We start from the raw sequence: 21,575 nt of genomic DNA on the forward strand, positions 1-21,575 counted from the left end.
AATTTGGGGGTTTTTGGTGGAGTCTGAGCATAGATAAAGTTTGGGTGAATATATGCAATAACTCCTGCTTTTATTTGTTAAACATTTGAAACTTAAGAGAGAATTATTTGCAGAGAAAGAGGCCTTAAAGACCGAAGCTGCACCTCCACTCAGGCAGTAAAGAGTGGCCCCAACTTTCCAGGAAATGATCCACCTCATCTATCCCATATATTGGGCACTTGGAGGGACCCAAGTGCTTTGGAGTCTTGTCCAAATACATAGTGGAAGGATTGCTTTTGATTCCTTTGACCAAATGCCTCCATCTATATGTTCCCTAAACTCTCCTAGATCCCATGTGAAAGAAGTGGGACGATATCAAAAGACATTGTGAGCCAGCCACTTTTATTGGAGGGAGTGGAGGAAGCTGAGGGAATGCCTGGATGGAGTTCAGATTTCTGAGCCAGAAGGAAATTTTGGGCCATGTTGTTCCCCTTTGGGTCCTGTCTGGGTGGTAAGAAGAAGAAAGTCAGTTTAACTGTTTTCAGCTGTCAGCAGAATTGCCTGTGACCTTGGTGATCTTTCAGCATGTCGTCCTCGTTTTATGGAGTGAATTACGCGTTTGCTGGATAACTACTCATTTCCGGCAGAAGTAATATATCATTATGAAATACAATCTGCAGGAAAAGAATGAGGGGTGTCAGTGTGGGAACAGGAGGGCCCTTGTCTTCTAAGCAGTTGGGGCAAAAAAAAGAAAGGCTCATTTTACTGTGTGGCCCTGGGAACAGATGTCCCATGTGGAGGTCCCGTTCAGTAAAATGACATGAGGCGTCATTTCTTCATGAATGCTTCAGTCCCTGCTGCCTTCTAAGTTGTGTTATGACTGATTTATCGCTCAAACACTTCTCACTTTTCTGGTGTCCCTCTATGTCAAGCAGCTAATGCCTGAGATGTCATCACTTCTAGAAGCAGAGACCTTGTGGGTACTTCATGCAAGCCCAGTGTTTTAGGTCAGTTATTGGATACTGGAGGGTTGCATGGATGCTGACAGGAATTTGTTAACATTTTCTAAAGATTAAGATAAATAGCTGCCTATTCTCTTCAATACTCGTGCATCCAACTGAAACAAATTCCCTGCTTTTATACAGCTTTCTTTATTGTGGCAGAAATGAGGGGAATGAGGGGAGGGCATCTCCTTACACAAACATCCTATAAAGCCATGTAACATTAAAAGTGAAAGTCGCCCAGTCGTGTCCAACTCTTTGTGACCCCCTGAACTATGACCCACCAGGCTCCTCTGTCCATGGAATTCTCCAGGCCAGAATACTGGAGTGGGTAGCTGTTCCCCGTCACCAAAGTAATATTAGGATGAAGGAAAAAATCTACAATGAATTCAGCCCATAAGAACATGATCAAGGACAGATAAAATGTGTGTGGGGGTGGGAGGTGGGCACATGTTCTCTATTTTTAAGAGCGACATGACAAATTATGAGATTAAGAATTCTAAGCGCCTGGAAAAGCCAAGAAGTAGGGTTGAGTTAGAAGCAAATGAACAGATGTGGGTGTGACTGGTTGTAATTTCAAGTGCTAAGTGTTTGGTAACTCACAGTGTCTGTTCCGAAAGAGACTCTTGTTTGCTGAAGCCCCACGGTTAGGTGCGGTTACTTGCAAAGGAAGATGTAGTCTTGGCAAGAAAAGCAAAGAAGGTTTATTTCTTGTGAACACATTGCGGTTGGTAAGCAAACATTTTGTCTGATTCAGATAAAGCTGATGGCATGTGTACCCAACATCTCACCAGAAGTGGGGCTCTCATATAAGCTTTAGTGATTGTATGGATGAAAACAAATATTTGACGTGATACGTGATGAAAGTCTCATTGAAGTATCATTCATAAAAACTGTGCTGTTCGCGTAGAGAATTTCAGTGCCTTTAAGCAAACTTTGCTATAGATCTTATGTGAGCTTAAAGTATCCAGACTATAGTCTTTGAGCTTTCATGTCAAGGCCATACACGAGCATTGTCTAGTTTTCAGCATCTCATGGGAAATGCCTTCACATCTCCACTTCTTCCCATGTGCCAGACAGGATACAGATGTTCCTGGACTTATTTTGAAAGTTCTTGAAATATTGAGCCTTTCAGTTTTCGAGAATTGAAGGAAAAATAGATATTTTTTAAATGGAGAATTTTAAAAAATAGATTTAAATGAATAAAAATAGATTATTATGTTATAGATAAAGTTACTGGAGCACATGTGGGCACACTTAGCCACTAAGTTGTGACTGACTCTTTGTGTCCCATGGACTGTAGCCTGCCAGGTTCCTCTGTCCATGGGATTTTATAGGCAAGAATACTGGAGTGGGTAGCCATTTCCTTCTCCAGGAAGATCCTGGCCCAGGGATCGACCCTGGGTCTCCTGCATTGCAGGTGGATTCTTTAACACTGCGCTACCAGGGAAGCCACCAGGGAAGCCCGATACACTGAGGTTAAGTGATTTAGCCCAGATGGCAGGGCTGGTAGGCAGCACAACATTGGGAACTCAGTTCTCTTCATTGAAGTCCAATGCTCTGTCTCCTTTACCACAACTGTTCTCACACTTGTGTGCATTCACTCATTCATTCATTCCTTCATTCCACAGGGACTTTTGGGGGGTATTTGCCTTTTCTCAAAGTCCTGCAGCTGTCTTAGACGTCTGCTCCCATTCCTACCAGCCCCGATTGTATCCTGTCTCTAAGACAAGAGTGAAAAGCAACTTCCTCCGTCACACTTTGATGTACTGTGGGGGGAAGCTACAGCTACTAAGGAAGAAAATTGATATCAGGCTAATACAGTCTTATCAAAAGAGATGCATTAATGTTCTGTCATTTAGACCCATTTAAGTCATCTGACTCAAAAATAGACTTACAGAAGGTAGTTTTTATTGAGAACACTAGCCATCCTTTTCAAACTCAGATAGAATGAGTCACCCTCATTGTCTCAGCTGGTGGCAGCTTCTGGCATTTTCTCTACCTGCTTCAGAGCATCACATTCCAGTCCTAGCAGAGGGACTTCACAGAGGCTGTACACCATCCATTTCACAGGGAGGAGAATAATTAGGAAAAATTGGGGATGCTCTGAAAGTGACTAGCAGCTCTTCGTGCCACTCTAATTCTACTGAAAGATGAGCCCATTCAAAGCAGGTGGTGCAAGCACCTGCAGCCGTTTGCAGTGTTGCTATTTTTAGATACGATTGGTAGTAGAAAAAATTGTCCAGAAGCATCTGCATGTTAAAACTGTATTATTTGAAAGATCATCTGACTGTCTCAGGACACCTGAATCCACCTTGAGGTTCTTCAGTTCAGTTCAGTCGCTCAGTTGTGTCCAACTCTTGCACTGCAAGAGTCGCCATGCACTGCAGCATGCCAGGCTTCCCTATCCATTACCAACTCCCAGAGCTTACTCAAACTCGTGTCCATCGAGTCGGTGATGCCACCCAACCATCTCATCTTCTGTCGTCCCCTTCTCCTCCCGCCTTGAAGTGCATGCCATTCTTCAAAACTTTGTAAACCTATACGCACAGTGAACATGGGCTGATGGCAAGAACTGTTATCTGGTTCACCTACAGACTGGGCCCTACGATGTCTGCAGACTTCACTCTGATGCCCAGGGTACTACCAAGGAGTTTGGGTACAACACACGCTAACTATCTAGCTATGACTTGGAGCACTCTCATCCCTCAGGTGCATTAAAGTGACTCTGCTTAAAAGAGTGCTTTGGTAAATCACTTGCTATACTTAAGAATATTTTTGTAACTAAATAATCTGATTCTCTATATCTATTTTCTAAGTTGGCAGTCTTTTCTTTGGTTTCTTCAAGTGGTCAGACAAGGGCTGCCTCTCTTATCAGAAAAGCCAAGTGTCAGCTGTTCGTATTCAGAAGATCGTATTCAGGGAAATGTTGGTAAAATGATAAACAACATGTATGGACCTAGAGATTGAACTAAGGGAAGTAAATCAGACAGAGAGAGATAAAACAATATGGTATCACTTATATGTGGAATCTAAAATATGATAAAAATGAATTTATTTTCAAAACAGAAACAGACTCACAGACATAGAAAACAAATTTTTGGTTACCAAAGGGGAAATAACAGGAGCTTAGGATAAATTAGAATCCTGGGATTATCATATACACACTATCCGATTTAAAATAACCAAGGACCTACTATATAGCACAAGGAAATATGTTCAATACTTTTTAATAACCTATAAGGAGAAAGAATATAAAAAAGAATATATATATGCTGAGAGCTTCCCTGGTGGCTCAGCAGTAAAGAATTCATCTTACAATGCAGGAAACCCAGGTTTGATCCCTGGATTTGGAAGATCCCCTGGAGAAGGAAATGGCAACCCACTCCAATATTCTTGCCTGAGTAATACCATGGATAGAGGAGCCTGGCAGGCTACAGTCCATAGGTCACAAGAGTCAGATGCAACTTAGCGAATAATCAACAACCACAGCATATATACTGAATCACTGTGCCCCACATTTAAAGCTGACCCAACATCATGAATCAACTATACTTCCAAAAATACCAGTATCACTTCAGAAAATTATTGGGAGATTTAAACAAAGATAATGTGGGCTAATGAATTAGCACAGAAGCTGGCATGAAATCAGTAGTCAATAAATGGTGTGTCTTTTATTGTTGGCTGTGATGACGAAATGATGACAATAAATATAATGACCAGCCTTGGGGTTGGGTAACTCTCTCATAGGCGACAATTCTAAAAATATCCAATCAAAGTGCGTGTTGAAATCTTCTTTCCAAAACATCCTGAAACTGATTTCGGATGTGACAAGCAAGATTTACTGAGGGCCAGCTGGAATTTTTCCGCACACTGGGACACCCTTGGTTGCTCAAGATGAGATGGAAGCTACTCTCTGCAGCAGGAAGCTGTGGCCTGAGGACAATCATATTAGCAATTAGTTACTTTAAATAAACTAGAATTCTTCATGATGACTCAGGTGAGTTCAGTTTATTTGCTCGGTCGTGTCCCACCCTTTATGATCCCAGGGACTGCAGCACACCAGGCCTCCCTGTCCATCACCAACTCCTGGAGCTTACTCAAACTCATGTCCATTGAGTCGGTGATGCCATCTGACCATCTTATCCTCTGTCATCCCCTTCTCCTCCCACCTTCCATCTTTCTCAGCATCAGGGTCTTTTCAAATGAATCAGCTCTTCGCATGAGGTGGCCAAAGTATTGGAGTTTCAGCTTCAGCATCAGTCCTTCCAATGAATAGTCAGGACTGATTTCCTTTAGGAAATCACCTTGAAGTCCAAGGGACTCTCAAGAGTCTTCTCCAACACCACAGTTCAAAAGCATCAATTCTTCGGTGCTTCGGCACTCAGCTTTCTTTATCGGAGAAGGCAATGTCATCCCACTCCAGTACTCTTGCCTGGAAAATCCCATGGATGGAGGAGCCTGGTAGACTGTAGTCCATGGCGTTGCGAAGAGTCGGACACGACTAAGCTACTTCACTTTCACTTTTCACTTTCATGCATTGGAGAAGGAAATGGCAACCCACTCCAGTGTTCTTGCCTGGAGAATCCCAGGGACGGGGGAGCCTGGTGGGCTGCCATCTATGGGGTCGCACAGAGTCGGACACGACTGAAGTGACGCAGCAGCAGCAGCAGCTTTCTTTATAGTCCATCTCACATCCACACATGAATACTGGAAAAACCATAGTTTTGACTAGACAGATCTTTGTTGGCAAAGTAATGTCTCTGCTTTTTAATAAGCTGTCTAGGTTGGTCATAACTTTTCTTCCAAGGAGTAAGCATCTTTTAATTTCATGGCTGCAATCACCATCTGCCGTGATTTTGGAGCCCCCCAAAATAAAGTCTGTCACTGTTTCCACTGTTTCCCCATCTATTTGCCATGAAGTGATGGGACCAGATGCATGATCTTAGTTTTCTGAATGTTGAGTTTTAAGCCAACTTTTTCACTCTCCTCTTTCACTTTTATCTAGAGGCTCTTTAGTTCTTTGAAAATAGTTATCAAGTAGCACCTGGCAGCTTTGAATTCAGTATTTAGAAACTTGTGGAAATAAAAATATCTTTTAAAATATCTATTTATTTATTTCGCTGCATTGGGTCTTAGTTGTAGCACCTGTGTGATCTTTTGTTGTGACACATGGACCCTCTAAGTAGTGGCACTTGAATGTAGCTGCCCTGTGACATGTGTGATTGTAGTTCCCCAACCAGGGATTGAACCCGAGTTCCCTGCACTGTAAGGTGGATTCTTAACTACTGAACCATGAGGGAGGTCCCTAAAAAATTTTTTTAAAGGTAAATCTTTTGGACTCATGAAATCTAAATGTTTTGGGCTCATACAAATTTTCAAAGAGGCTTTTCAGGTCTGGTCAAAATTTGTTATTTGCTGTATTGTTATGCATTTCTAGAAGGAGGTAAAAACAAATGCTGAGATAGAGAGGTACTTAGATTATTCAAGCAAATTAGCTTAAAGTCAGAATTGTGGAACTTTGAAAAATGAAGTCTAATTATTTTCAAGAACTAATGTTGATTTATCCCAGTCTGGTAGACTTCATGAACTCTTGGGGTTAAATCAGCACTTTGTCCAGCAATCATCATTTTACAGTTGAAAAACGTGGGATCATAGAAGCCAAGTGAGATGTTCCATAGAGTCCCATAGCAAGTTAGTGACATGGTGACGATTCTCTTCCATCAGCTCATTTCTCCAAGGATCCTCATAATAAACAACAAAACCATCTGCAATTGTAACACGAAGTTAGTAATAATTTTGCTGTGTGTTCAGAAAGAACTTATTTCTTTCTTTTCAAGTAGTTTAAATTTCTTCCTGAAGTCTTTGATACTATTTATCCATTTAGAGATAAAATAATGGCGTATATTCACCCTCATCTAAATAATAAATTAACGGAATCTAAACTAATGAAGTTTCTTTCTAGTTAGCATTCAAGCAACAACAGTGTTACTCAGAAAACAGCTCTCATGTCACCTGGGGCTTTGTGTGGATCAGTGGGAGGATTAAATGAGTTAACATGTGAAAAATAACTCAGCACACTGAATATTGGTGGTGACAGTTCATAATGTTTCTGTGGTTGTTTGGGATGACTGTGAAATTCTAAATGAGGGCGAGTATATCACTCTGGTTCAGCCACAAGCCTGATGGAGGGAACGAAGCCTTAGACTAGCACTGTCCGATAGAAATAACGTGAGCCACACATAGAATTTTAAGTTATCTTGTAGCCACATTACAAGTAAAGAGAGAAACAAGTGAAATTAATTCCAGTAATAAGTTTTATTGAACCAAAATTGTTGTTGCTTGGTCCTGAAGCTGTGTCTGATTCTTTGCCACACCACCAGGCTCCTCTGTCGATGGGATTTCCCAGGCAAGAATGCTGGAGTGGGTAGTCATTTCCTTCTCCAAGGGATCTTCCTGGACCAGGGATTGAACCCATGTCTCCTGCATTGGCAGGTAGATTATTCATCCCTGAGCCACCAAGGAAGCCCAACCCCATGTATACAAAATTACGATTTCAATATAATTTAAAAAGTGTTAGTGAGATATTTTACTTTTTTTTTTTTCATGCTGTCTTTGGAATCCCATGCATACAGTGTCTTTACAGTCTATCTCAATATCTCAGCTAAGACCGATCCAGTTTCAATTCCTCAGTGGGCACATGTGCTGAGGGCTCTGTGTTAGACAGTGTTGCTTTAGACCTATTTACATGTGAGCCCAATTTCCATCCTTTCTGAAGGCACATGTGTTTCTCTTGGCTCTTTCTTCCTTGCTCTAAGATTGGTACTATCATGGTTAAATAGAAATACATTATACACTTGAATTCAAGTTACAATGCATTTAGGCAAAAGCTGAATTGTTGGACTCACTCTAAAAATAGTTCACTTAAAAAGATATAAATATTTATTTTTCTTCCATTGATTTCTTTATATTTCAGTAAGTTATGGCAAATTGTATTGTCATAGTCAAGGGAGGTTTATTTCTTATTTCTTCACTTTGATAGAGAAAGGCTTTGCTGCTTTACATGAGAAATACTTAGGCTAACTGTTAAAAAATGATTTGTTGATTTATGATTTATTGATCTGGTTCCATGAATTTTAATTGTATCATATTGCCTACAAGTATCATTCTAACATTGAAGAGTTTGGTAGCTCAACAGAATATGTCTTATGATTATTCTTTAAGACTCCACATTAAGGATATTATTGAAGGCATTATAGCAGAAAGAAAATCCATATTGCTTCACATCATGGAAAACAACTACAAATAGATGCATTGAAATCTACATAAATAATTGTTCAGCAGGTGGAAACTTCTGGGTTACTTCGAAAAGTTATAAGATATAAGATAAAATAATAATGTTAGCTTTCATGTGGAGCAGTCTCATCACTTATTTTGAATTTTTAAAATATTAGTCTTTATCCATTCTCAAATCTTAGTCTGCATTTAGTCTCAGGTCACATGATACATCAGGACACACAGTTCTCTCTTGTAAATTTAACAATGAGGCTTTTGGGAACTTGGAGTTGAATTCATGCTTTGTAACTCGAAGTGTAGATGAACTAAATATTCCAGACCTTAATTTTCTTATCTGCAAATGAGGAAGAATAGCACTAGGTAAAAACGAAGGTACACATGTATCAGGCTGACCCTGGGCTAGACACTTTCAATTTGTAATTCATCTAGTTCTCCTTATCCCCACCTCCCATGTTGTGGGCACTATCATACTTTCATTTTACACATGAGGGGGTCAAATTTGCCCAAGACCACAAAGCCAGTGGTGGAGCCATCATTCAAGTCCAGGCAGGAACTTACAGGAAGAAATAGAGGTTGAGTAGAATTAGAGACATCTTTAAAAATATCTTTTAAAAAGCCTCACTGTTTCTGGTTAGAAGTGCTAACACAGGTATACTAGAACATTCAGTTCAGCTCAGTTCAGTCACTCAGTCGTATCCGACTCTTTGCAATCCCATGAATCACAGCACGCCAGGCCTCCTTGTCCATAACCGATTCCCAGAGTTCACCCAAACTCACGTGCATCGAGTCAGTGATGCCATCCAGCCATCTCATCCTCTGTTGTCCCCTTCTCCTCCTGCCCCCAACCCCTCTCAGCCTCAGAGTCTTTTCCAATGAGTCAACTCTTCACATGAGGTGGCCAAAGTATTGGAGTTTCAGCCTCAGCATCAGTCCTTCCAATGAACACCCAGGACTGGTCTCCTTTAGGATGGACTGATTGATTCTCCCTGCACTCCAAAGGACTCTCAAGAGTCTTCTCCAACACCACAGTTCAAAAGCATCAATTCTTAGGTGCTCAGCTTTCTTCACAGTCCAACTCTCACATCCATACATGACCACTGGAAAAACCATAGCCTTGACTAGATGGCCCTTTGTTGGCAAAGTAATATCTCTGCTTTTTAATATGCTATCTAGGTTGGTTATAACTTTCCTTCCAAGGAGTAAGTGTCTTTTAATTTCATGGGTGCAATCACCATCTGCAGTGATTTTGGAGCCCCCCAAAATAAAGTCTGACACTGTTTTCACTGTTTCCCAATCTATTTCCCATGTGAAAGGTAAATGCCTTTGGAAGCAGTAAAAATTAAAAGCATGGTTATAGATATTTGACGACATGCAGTGAGGAAACTTCCAAATTTTGGAGAGGAAAAGGGGAAAGTAGAAAGAAGAAAGGTAGAGTGAATGGAGGAGGGTGGGGGTGGAGGATATAATAGCAGGAAAACAAAATGTGGCAACTATCAAGGCAAGAACGAAGCCATTGTTATGAAGGCTGAAATAGCTCCTGTAACTCCCCAGCTTGCCCTTGAGGTTAAGCTGGCTTTCAGTGTTGGAAAGAGGACCCATGAGAAAAGACTGAAATGTTTATTTTAGCAGAAGTGTTCATCTTCTTGGGTGAAGGCAAAGCCAACAAGTTGGGAGATTACCACTAACGTGATCTGGGCAAAAAATCACAAGGCAAGTGGTTCCTCCATGGTTAATGCACAGTTCCTGAACTTGCTCTTTATGAGTGGCAGAGATGTTTTTATCAGTGAACAGTTCAACATTTTTCCCAGAGAGTACTGTGACTCAGCTAAATGGACAGAGGGCAAGATTTAAAACGGGTGTTTCTCTTTGCTTTATTTATGCTAGATTTTGAAAAAAGGCAACATATGCTTTCTGTTTTTCCAATGAGTTTCAAATATTTCATGATAGAATGTGTTCCTTATATCAAATGCTCATTTTGTGACCAAGCAAATGGAATTATGTCACACTGAAAGTAAAGACGCTCTGGTCCCCTTCTCAATCAGGGAAAATGCAAACAAGAAAATAAAACAAAAACAAAAAACTGTGTTTAGTTCCTCATGCTCAATGCCTTAGGGCTGTTCAATTGTTACCCACCACTCAGCCAAGACAGTTTATTGGCTGAGATAAGAAACCTAGCATCCTGAGTCCCCACTGTCAGTACAAATACTTAAAACATTCCACATAGATCTGAGAAGTGGAATGTTTTCTGCCATATCAGTAAACAAAGGATATCGTAGTCATCATCAGTGAGCTGGTGAGCCCTGAAGGAACTCAGGAAGGAATGAATACCTGCTATCTTGCAAACATCAGACTGCAGTCACTTCCTATGATGAGTCCTGAGGAAACTCAGGATATGAAAACCCAGGAAACCGCCCAAGATACCTGAAGTGCATATCAAAAGAATGACTTCAGTGAGTCCAGACTCTTGCATCTTCCCACACATAGAAAAGCGCTGAATTCCTTGACTTGAGATACCTGGTTTTCTTTAGCTAACAATCATCTTTCAACATTCAGACTGCCTGCCCTTTGTTGCAAAAATTCTGTATAACCTGGCTCCGTGCTGACCCCCACCCCCACCACCTCCTTGAAGCACTTCTCTCAAGGTTGCTTGAGATGCTGCCTCCCGGGCTTGAAGTCCTAAAAATTCCCTGCTGAATAAAACATAACTCTTAACTTCTAAGTTGTGAATACTTTTTAAGTCAACAGATCCAAATCTGATGCCAAGTGACGGGAAGAGGCATCCGAATGAGGCCTATGAGCGATGTCACTGTGCGAATGATAGCTTTTCCTCTCTTCTTTTTCTTTAGAGATGAAAAAGAGATGATGCCTGCTTCCCACTCCAATACCTGAGACCCTGTTCTCAGAGTGTTGATCACAGTGACCCCATACCTATCTGTGGGTCTATGCGAGAAACACGTTCACTTGCCCAAAACCAAGGGGTAGACTCAGAGACACAAAGCACAGTGAAAGGGAGACTTTAACGGACAGTCTTACAAGATTGGGTGTCTGGTGGGCAGGCACACCCGGGACAGTTACAGCAAGCACTTTTATTCCCTGGCAAGCAGACCCCTCCCCAGTCCCTCACTGGCTTAGTACTCTGGGGCTACAATCTTCTAGGACGTCACCCAAGTCTCATAGCGTATTCTTCTTCTCCCTTCCCATCCTAAGTCCATATTTCTCCCTTCCCAAACATCCTGTTAGCTTAGGGCTGGTCCATGGGTAGACTAGCTTGCCAGTAATTTTCCAAGATGAAGCTAGCTAGCTGTTGGTGAAAAACCATTTGTTAATAATTCTCCACCCAAGGCCAGCTACTTTGTCCTGAAAATGGACCACTTCAAGTTCCATTTCTTATAGTCTATGACTGGGTAATTAAAGCAGTATTTCCACTAAAGAAGGAGTATTTCTGAACATGTTCTCACAGTCCCTAGCTATGACATTCACAAACATTTCTTACCATACATGAACAATCTTTAGCCATTTAACTCTTTATTTACTTTATGCTAATTATTTGGTCTAAAGGGCCTGAAAACTCTCCTATCACAGAGCACATGACCTTCTGTGTCGCTTATGCCTTGTTTCTTTGCGGTGTTGTTTTTGTTCTTTAGTCACTCAGTCGTGTCTGACTCTTTACTCCATGGCCTGTAGCCTGCCAGGCTTCTCTGTTCATGGGATTTTCCAGGCAAGAATACTTGAGTGGGTTGCTGTTTCCTCCTTCAGGGGATCTTCCTGGTCCAGGAACTGAACCCATGTCTCTGCATCTCCTGCATTTGCAGGTGGCTTCTTTACTGCTGAGCCACCAGGGAAGCCTTTATTACCATGAGTTAGTGGCAATAAGTGATTTTTGTTTGAAAGTTCAATATTTGAGAATTTGTTGATTTTTTTTTTTCCCCAGGGTGGCTTCCAAAACAGGGGAAGGGAAAGTTTAAAAACAAATCCACTACTCATGAGAATCACAGACAATAATTTGGATGGGTAACACATTTCTAGATCCAAAAGGATAGAGATACAGTGGTAATATGAGCCAAATTAAAAAAAGATGAAATATTCAACCATGTACTTTCAAGATGGGAGAGAAATGACTTAACAGTAGCATGTGTAAATATAGCTAAAATTTCCCTTGGCTTTATTGAGTTCCAGAAAGGCTAAGGCAATTTTAGGTGCATTTTCTATGCTTCAAGAGGAGCATACAAAAAAGAAAAAGAAGGAAGCAATAATTTCATTCTTTTTTGAAGTGACATCCTGTGGGCAAGCAGGTGGTGAAGAGAGGCAGGAGAGCAGTTAAGTTCTAGAAATCTTGAAGGCTCAAGAGGAATTCGGTTAGTTTTAGTGGGAGCAGAGAGAGGTCTAGAAGGCACTCGACAAATATTTTAAGGGCTGTTATGTGGATTGGATGGATTATACATATTCTGGTGATTCCAGCAGACAAAACCAGGAACGGTATATAAAAGTTGCAAAAAGACAGGTTTTAGTTCATTGTAAGAAAAAGCTTTCTAGCAGAGTTGCTCCTCCAGGAGTATGGAGGAATAGATTTCTTAAGTCAGATATATTCAACAAGAAACTGCATGGCATCTTACTTAATAATTCCTGTGGGTTCATCTAGTGGGTCTCTAAGGTCCTTTCTAATTCTGTGGCTGTGATTCTCTTGCCATGCTGTAAAACAAAGCCAAGTGGCATGAGTGAGAAATACAGCTTAGCATCTCTAAAGTGGACTGGCCATTAATATCCTCCATTTTCACCAGGGCCTGTAGGGAAAAGTGGTTAGGCAGCTGTCCAAGGTGCTGGATGGAGGTGGCCGGTATGGGCAGTTGTATTCCTGTTTTCCAGTTTTATTTATTTATTTATTTTAATTGGAGGCTAGTTACTTTACAATATTGTGGTGGTTTTTGCCATACATTCACATGAATCAGCCATGGGTGTACATGTGTTCCCTATCCTGACTTCCCTCCCACCTCCCCCCCGACCCCATCCCATCCCTCAGAGAACCTTCTGGGTTTTTGGCTTTTCTGCTTTTTATATAAATCTATTACCTCCACTGCCCACCCCGCTACACTTGTGTGGGAGTGTGTGTGCGTGCACACACCACACACACAGCCTTTAACTAAAGCAAAGAGAGAAATATGTAGGCAATGTATAAGGCAGCTGAAATATACTACTACCTGGGGCTTCTCTCCCTGTACCAGGAGCAATCAAATCCAGTTCATTTTGAAAGGTTTAGGCTTGGCTCCTAAAGTTGGACTAGACTGACATTTAGAGCAGCTAAATATTGCTGCAGTGTTAGGCAGACCAAGGAATACTGTGACGGTGATAAACCTGTCTTGTTCTCCATTCTCTATTTGTGTTGCTTTTCCTATGTTACTTCTTTTTGTTGTTGTTGTTACCTTAGATTTTTCCCACCCCAGAATGGAAGCAATAATAGCACCACTCCTTAAGGGTATGAAAATGAAGTAACTTCATACATGTAAAGAGGTTACAACTATACCAGGTACACAGACAACAAACATTCGCGTTATTATATATCATGCTTGAGGTCCTCAAGACCATCCCCAGATGTGATCCTCTGCTTGAGGGACTCACAGAAATGTGGTTATACCCACAATTATGGTTTATTACAGCAAAAGAATACAGATCAAAGTCAGCAAAGGGAAAAGGTGCACTGGGTGGAGTCCAGGTCCTCTGGAGCAGTTGCAAGCTTCCAGTTTTCCTCCCACTGGAGTCACAGACAGATCCTAATTTTCTCAGCAATGACACGTGACAGACAACACAGGCAACGTGTCATCAGCCAGAGAAACTCACCCATGTTTTGGTATCCTGGTTTGTCACACAGGCAAGCAGAGCATGTGTGACTGACCTTAGCTACTTGGTCTTCAGCTCCTCCACCTCCCCCAACAGGAGGTCAAATTGAAAGGCTGTTTCCCAAAGTCCAGGCATACAAAAATAGACATTTATCATTAATCACATTGTTAAAATAAACCATATATCATGACCCAAAGCCTCAAGTGTACAAAGACATTTTATCAGGCAGGATACTCCAGGGGTTTAAAAGAGTTAGTCAAGGGATGGTCCTGAAGACTCAGAATGTGGCGAGTTTGGGAAACTCAGGTGTACTGAGTTACCCATTTACTGCACTTAAATGTACATCTTGCTTATTTGAATAACCCACTTAAATCATTTTCTTAATGTTTTGAGTGGCTTTTTCTTTTTAGTATATGAACGTTGATTGAATGTTTACTGTGTGCATAGCTCTTATAATCTTCTCTCTATAAAGTTGGAAAATAATTTCAATCTGGGTTATAAACACAAGAAATTATTACTCCAGTATAAAAGGACACATCAGAAACTAAAGATCACTGACATTATTGCAATATTGGTAATAATAGAGTGCTCCATAAGTTTTGACTACAATTACATGCCAAATGCTTTACGTATAATATTAGTTTTAGTCCTTCTTAACAACTCTGGGAGGTAGGTAATAGCTACCTGCAGGTAACAGGTAATAGCTCTGTTTTACAGATGAGAAAACCAAGGTCCAGAGTTCTAAGAACTTCCCCAAGACTCCTCAGTCATTAAGGAGCCAAGGATACATTTACAGCCTGATTCTACATCTTGTGCTATTAACACCATATATGATAGTTTCTTATGACCGTGAGACAAAGGCTCTCAAAAGTATTTTGAAACATAAAAAATCCAACAAAATTTATGAGACTTTATACATCTTAAGATCCACAGAATGTTTAGACAAAGGGGCGGAATTGTGGCTAGAACGTGTGTTTGTTTTATCAAAAGGAGATCCCTACAGAGGAAATTCCAAGATGCTTGGTTCCCTAAAAACGTGATGTAGAAGACACAAAAGCAAGGAAAATAGATACACAAGCGGGAGTAGTTGTATAGTTGAGCGTCTTGCTTAATCAGGGATCCATGAAGTCTGAAGGCCCTCCAAGATTCCAAAATAGCTAGCACCATGAATTGTCTGTAATCAGATCTTTTTCCTTCCCCTATTATTAGATCTCAGTCTGTGGTAGAAGCTGGGACTCTGAAACATGAGGAGAAGGGAGAGAATGAGAACACCCAGCCACTCCTGGCTCTGGACTGAACCCTGAGCCACCCCGTGCTCCCGACGTCACCACATCTCAGTGGTATCAGCCACGAGGAAGCGTTCGGCTCGACACAAGGGCCTCCTCTCCTGCCACCCAGTAATGACTGTCACCAGCCATTGGTCTGAGCAGCCAAAGTTGAACAAAGACTTGAGAGATGCATTTTTGTTTTTCAATGAGGGAATTGGAGGATGAAGCAAGGTAGTCATGGAAATAAGACTCCCCCACCCCATATTTATGTATTAAATGAGTTGAAAAGAGAAAAACTAAATCTGAGGCACACACCTCATTAGGACAAAGATTTCTCTGAGGCTTTGAAGAGATGCTCTCCAGTTTTTGCAGTTTAAAATTAAGTGCATTTCCAAGTAGATCCATAAGAATTTAAACTGTGCAGACACAATTTTCAAGTTTAATGTAGTGCAAAGCCCCAAGACAATAGTATCTCCGGTAATCTTCACTCCTACATTGAGTTATTTTCTTTGACCTCATCACCAGCACCCAATCTCAAATTGTTCAGCCTAAGAGCATGCTCTTGTAGGTCTGGCTATTTGCAGAGTTTGTTTGTTTTGATATCCTGCAAAAATGATTTTAATGTCACATCTTTGATGAGGCCACCAGCTGATTATCATGAGCTAATTTGAAACAAAGACACACAAATTGAAATATGACTATTTCATCTTAGCGATGTGGCTTCCCACAAGGAATGTATGTCTCCAGAGGGTAGGGGGTTATGTTGAAACTACATGTCAGTGGTTAATGAATCTTTTCAAGTTGCCTCACTTAGGTCACTACGGCAAGAAAAGTGCTACAAAAGCATTACACACCCACTACGTCCCCCCACCTCCCTCCTGCAATCAGTTAAAGGTGCGAAGGATGGACCTGGCTGTTGTTAAGGGGGTAGGTATCAAACTTGGAGGAAGATCTTTAAGGATGGCTAAATATACAAGAACTGAAAATAAGAGAAGACGTGGAATGCAGGATGAAATGCCAAAGATCATTTTATTTATTTATTTTCCTTAGAAATGGAGTCCCCAGCTATCCATTCAAAGGAAACTAGATAAAAATAAACAGATATCATAGCATATGATATCCTTACCTGTGCCATGTTTCCCCAAACCAGTTGTATGTTTTTAGCTCTATCTCTTATTCTCCCAGCCATTCGCATGACATGGGCCTTCATTACTATGACCAGTTGGTGCTCAGTGTCAAAGAAAAAATACTTAATAGTTGATAATGAGCAGTAAAACATGATTTTACACTTTAAGTATTTGGGAGGGTCAATTTGTTGGCTAAAAAATTTCAAAGGTAAGAGGTGATTCAACTGGCCATAATCATCCTCAGTAGATAGTATTACTAATTTTGATAATTTATCACATCTCTTTCTCAATAGATCTAGTGTTTTAATTTTTTTCTCCTGGTAGGAAATGATAACAGAAGTGAGTTTTGTATTCCACTCTTGAAATAAAATCGAAATAGAATTTAAAATATTTCCCAATCAATTGCATCACAGTATAAATAAAACCAATTCATTTTGTGTAGACACTTCAAATAACAAGATACTAATACTGAAATAATTCTACCAATGCAGTGACTTTTCTTATATACCACAACATAGGGAGGAATGATGAAGAATTAAAGCAAATTAGAAAACCCATTTTATTACTTGAGTTTATGAAACAGTTGTGGGATCCAAGTGTTTAAAATGCTACTGGAGTCAATTATTGCCGAACATTTTGCAACAGTAATAATAATTCTGGCTTTCCAATTGGCGATATTTAGAATCCTACTGTAGTGACCTGATTTTAAAGACCATATTATAATTATTAAGTTAAGAAATTGTTTTTAACTCTATTCCATGATTTCATTAAATGAATGTAAGATGATGGTTCAACAGTGACAACTGCTACTTTGAATTTCTTTATGTGTATGCAATATACATACAAGAACCCAATTCAGTAAGTGACATGAATGTTGCCGCGCGAGCACTAGAGTGCATTGTCCTTTGTCAGTCCTTTCTTCTGTTCAATAAATACTGAAGGACACAAATCCCTTTTATTTTTCAAGCGTTTGCTTTTCCTTCCAGGCTTTGGTAGTTCACTCTGATTTTCCTCAAATGCTTCTTCATCTATTTTAGAGAGATTTTTCAGCATTGGCAAAACAGAAGGAAACAAGACAAATACTTTATAGACTCTTCAAAGGGAAGCTAATATCCTTAAGGACAAGCAAAAGCAGTCCAATAGCATTTTAAAGAACTGTTTTGTTTTTTCTTTTGATGATATAAAGAAAGCAACCTTCTTTGTCCTTCAATGGAAAAGAAAACACAAGTGATTTTTCTCCCTGTGCATGGTAACCTGTATGTCATTTCTTTAGCATTTTTGTTCATATTGGCTTAAAATTCAGTGCATGAATATCATTACATTCTTATAGCTAACATTTCTAGTTAGCTTTGGTTTAAAACACACAAAATTTAATGCATTAGTATTCCACTAAACTAATGATGTGGTCATCTTTGGAACAAGTAGGCAACTGTTCCTTCTAAGCAATGGCAAATTTTAAAATGAAACGGTCAATAATAATTGACACCTCAAAGTGAAGTTTAAATGGCAGAAGTTTCTCAAGCCAGGGAGATGTCAGAGTCTTTTGAACAACTGCAAAGAGGAAAGAGTTTTGACATCCTATACCCAGAACAGACATCCGGGCATTTTTGGCCTTCCACTCTGTCATCCTTCTTAATTTTGCAAAGTTGTGATAGGAATCCTTTCAAAGACCTTCTCATTCACAAGGATCCACAGTAGAAGACACTCTGGATTCCAGTCCGGTTTTATAAATGCAAAGAGGCCGGAAGTCAGAGATCCTAGCAGCCCCCCATCGAGCTAATCCCAAGAGAAAATTCTCACTTGGAGAAATCTTTGTTTTCTTCCCCACAATGCCTGATATTTGTCATTAAAAAAATTTACTCGTGTCATTGTTATAACTAAATATAAAATGACTCCAGGTCCTTTTTCAGTGTAAAAAGTTCCTCTTAGAAAGAAATACCATTTTTGTCAGTATTTCTGCCATTCACAGAGTGAGAAGAAAAATTAAGACTCCAGCTCTTAATGAAGACTAAAAAGCAAAGAGACTCAATGGGTGGGGAGCAGTACGGTTCATAAGACATTGGCATAATTATGTCTCTCAGCTTTGTATTAGGAAAACATAATTTTTTTTCATGAGTGCCTTTTACTAAAAATAATTAAAATAGGGATGTCTGAGTTCACTGGGAAAGTTACCATTAAACAGAAGTATTTATGCAGCTTATCATTAAACTCAACAAAAAAGTAGTGGTGTGTGATGATAAACCATCTAGCTACCCTAGAAAAATATAGTTGCATAGAAAAATTACAAACTAAAGCAATCCATTCACAGTTTCTACACGTATTCTCATTAATACTGATTCCCCCTATTCTAAGAGAAAAAAATATATTTGGCCGGCAAGGTAGAAGCTATCATGGGTTCACCTGGAATCCAGGCATCAGATGGGGGCTGTCATGGATGAAATACGGCAGGTATTTTCTATAAGAATTGCAGTGAGGCAGATATTCCCTTTAGTGTTTTCCATCCCTGGGAGGAGGTTTAGAATTTTTCAGGCTGCAAATCAAGAGAATTAAGGGCTGTGGTGTTTGAAGGTCTATGCCCACATCCAAGGAGACTGAACCAAAAAGGTGGTCTCTCTCCAGCATGTCCTGAGCCTGCACAGAATGCTAAATTGCAGGAAGGCTGCGTCTCTGATGGGGTGTCAGCTCAGGGTGCCACACATCCACAATGAAGATGAGCCGGAAAGACGCGGCATCCTGCCACACCTCGTGTTCAAAGGAGTCGTCAAAGATGAGCACCTTGCCTTCTTCCCACATCCTGGAACAGAAAAGCACATCAGTGTGTGACTCAGTTGCCTGAGGATCCACCCATGGCTGTGTTCAGGAAGGGCCTCTGATGACAACCTCTGCAATAGGACCAGGTAAGTGGATACACGGGCTGTGAGGAGATCAAACCAGTCAATCCTAAAGGAAATCAAGGACTGATGCTGAAGCTCCAATACTTTAGCCACCTGATGCAAACAGTCAACTCACTGGAAAGATGCCTGATGCTGGGAAAGATTGAGGGCAGGAGGAGAAGGGGGTGACAAAGGAAGAGATGGTTAGATAGCATCACCAACTCAGCGGACATGAATTTGAGCAAACTCCAGAAGATAGTGGAGGACAGGGAAGCCTGGTGTGCTGCAGTCCATGGGGTCACAAAGAGTTGGACATGACTTACCGACTGAACAGCAACAACAAAAAGTAGAACACAGAATGTGTTCTTTCACTGGTGATTAAGACACAATTTCAGGATTCTTCCCGTGAACATCAAGTTTCAGTGCTCAGCACTGAAGATGTACACAGGGCAGGGGACTGGAGTTAAAACTAAACTTATTCTTGGTACAAGCCTAGGCAAGTCTTCTTTATTTCGGCAAGCACTCAGACATGTGCCCCACCAGCTCATTACTGAGGTGACCTCTCAGTCAATGCCTCCATGCAAGAATCCACCTTGCTTGGGGCTGGTGGACTGGGATGACCCAGAGGGATGGTACGGAGAGGGAGGTGGGAGGGGGGTTCAGAATGGGGAACATGTGTATACCCGTGGCAGATTCATGTTGATGTATGGCAAAACCAATACAATATTGTAATTAACCTCCAATTAAAACAAATAAATTTATATTAAAAAAAAAAAAAGAATCCATCTTGCAATGCAAGGGACCTGGGTTCAACCCCCGGTCCAGGAAGATTCCATGTGCCTCAGAGCAACTAAATCCGAGTGTCACGACTATTGAGCCCTCGCAACACAACTAGAGAGTCTGAGTATCGCAACAAAAAGATCCCGCATGACTCAACTACTGAGCATGTAGTTCTAAAGCCCAGGAGACCATGTGCCTGAGTGCCCTAGAACCCATACTCTGAGACAAGAGAAGCCATTGCAATGAACAGCCCATGCAGTGCAACTAGAGAGTAGCCCCTACTCGCCACAACTAGAGAAAAGCTCGCAAAGCAATGAAGATCCAGCATAACCAAAAGTAAATACATAAATAAAATTATAAATAAAAATAAAGTAATAATCATTTGCAAGTTAAAAGTCCCTTTAGGTTGGATAACAATGGTATCCTCTTGTGCAGAACACCTCATGTGCTGTCTCACACATCTACCCTAAAATCTTGCACTCACCAAATGAGTTGCTTAGCTCTTTGATTCAATTCCTCTAAAGGTTCAAAGAGTTTCCCTGGAGTCCCATCCAAGTATAACAAAAGACATGGGGCGGGGGCGGGAGGGGGGGGAATGGCGTGCAAAAAGCAAAAACAGTACATTCATGTTCACAGAGATGCTGCTCACAGTAGCCAAAAGGCGGGAGCAACCCCCATGCCCGCTGGCAGATGAATGGATAAATAAACATTTAGCTACATACAATGGGATATTCCTCAGCCTTAAGAGAGAAGAGAAATCTGACAATGCTACAACATGGATGAACCTCTAGGCCATTACGCTAAGTGAAATAAGCCACTCACACAAGGACAAATATTGTATGATTCCACTTACAGGTGGCACCTAGAGTAGTCAAATTCATATAAATTCAGAATTATGTTGGCTTCACTCCCTATGAGTCATTTAACCGTGTTTGAGAAAACTGAAAACTTACGAGGGCGCGTGATAATAAAAAGCTCTAAAACAATCTGCGAGATACAATTCCTGTGGGGATGACAAGTAATTCTCAACATTTATTGAGTGGTAGAGAGTTTAAATAGGTTCAGAGTTCCACTGGAGTCCCATCCAGGTATAACAAAAGACACGGGAGAAGGGCGTGCAAAAACCAGAAATAGTACATTCATGTTCACAGAGGCGTTGCTCACAGTAGCCATAGTACTGCATGTAATTAAATCAACTAAATAGAACATTCTAAGTTTGCACAAAATGACACTTTCCCTAGATTACGATAGGTATGAGAAAGTCAAAGATTTAGGCATGCTCAATGTGAGAAAATCTTCAAGCATTCCATTCATTAACTTAAATTGCTTGTAAATTGGGAAAAGCTTTTTAGTGTTGGGATGCGCTGGCTGGTTCATTCACGGAACCAGTACCTATAAATGTGGAACTTAAGTTAGCAC

At 40.7% G+C, this 21,575-nt stretch overlaps 2 protein-coding genes across 13 annotated transcripts in view; one reads left to right on the forward strand and one right to left on the reverse strand.

The window, feature by feature from the left end:
- Positions 1 to 17,452, forward strand: part of CLVS1 (clavesin 1) — a 163,982-nt gene extending 146,530 nt beyond the window's left edge. The window contains exon 6 of the mRNA XM_004011696.6: positions 15,318 to 17,452. Coding sequence (XP_004011745.3) covers positions 15,318 to 15,405 — 88 coding nt within the window. The 3' untranslated portion in view covers positions 15,406 to 17,452. The remainder of the gene's footprint in view (positions 1 to 15,317) is intronic.
- Positions 16,387 to 21,575, reverse strand: part of ASPH (aspartate beta-hydroxylase) — a 187,563-nt gene continuing 182,374 nt past the window's right edge. For all 12 annotated transcript variants that reach the window (XM_060393701.1, XM_042254243.1, XM_042254241.1 and 9 more), the window contains one exon: positions 16,387 to 19,297. In XM_060393701.1, the coding sequence (XP_060249684.1) occupies positions 19,147 to 19,297 (151 nt within the window). In that variant the 3' untranslated portion in view covers positions 16,387 to 19,146. The remainder of the gene's footprint in view (positions 19,298 to 21,575) is intronic.

The sequence above is a fragment of the Ovis aries genome, chromosome 9, assembly GCF_016772045.2.
Source record: "Ovis aries strain OAR_USU_Benz2616 breed Rambouillet chromosome 9, ARS-UI_Ramb_v3.0, whole genome shotgun sequence".
Taxonomy (NCBI): Eukaryota; Metazoa; Chordata; class Mammalia; order Artiodactyla; family Bovidae; genus Ovis; species Ovis aries.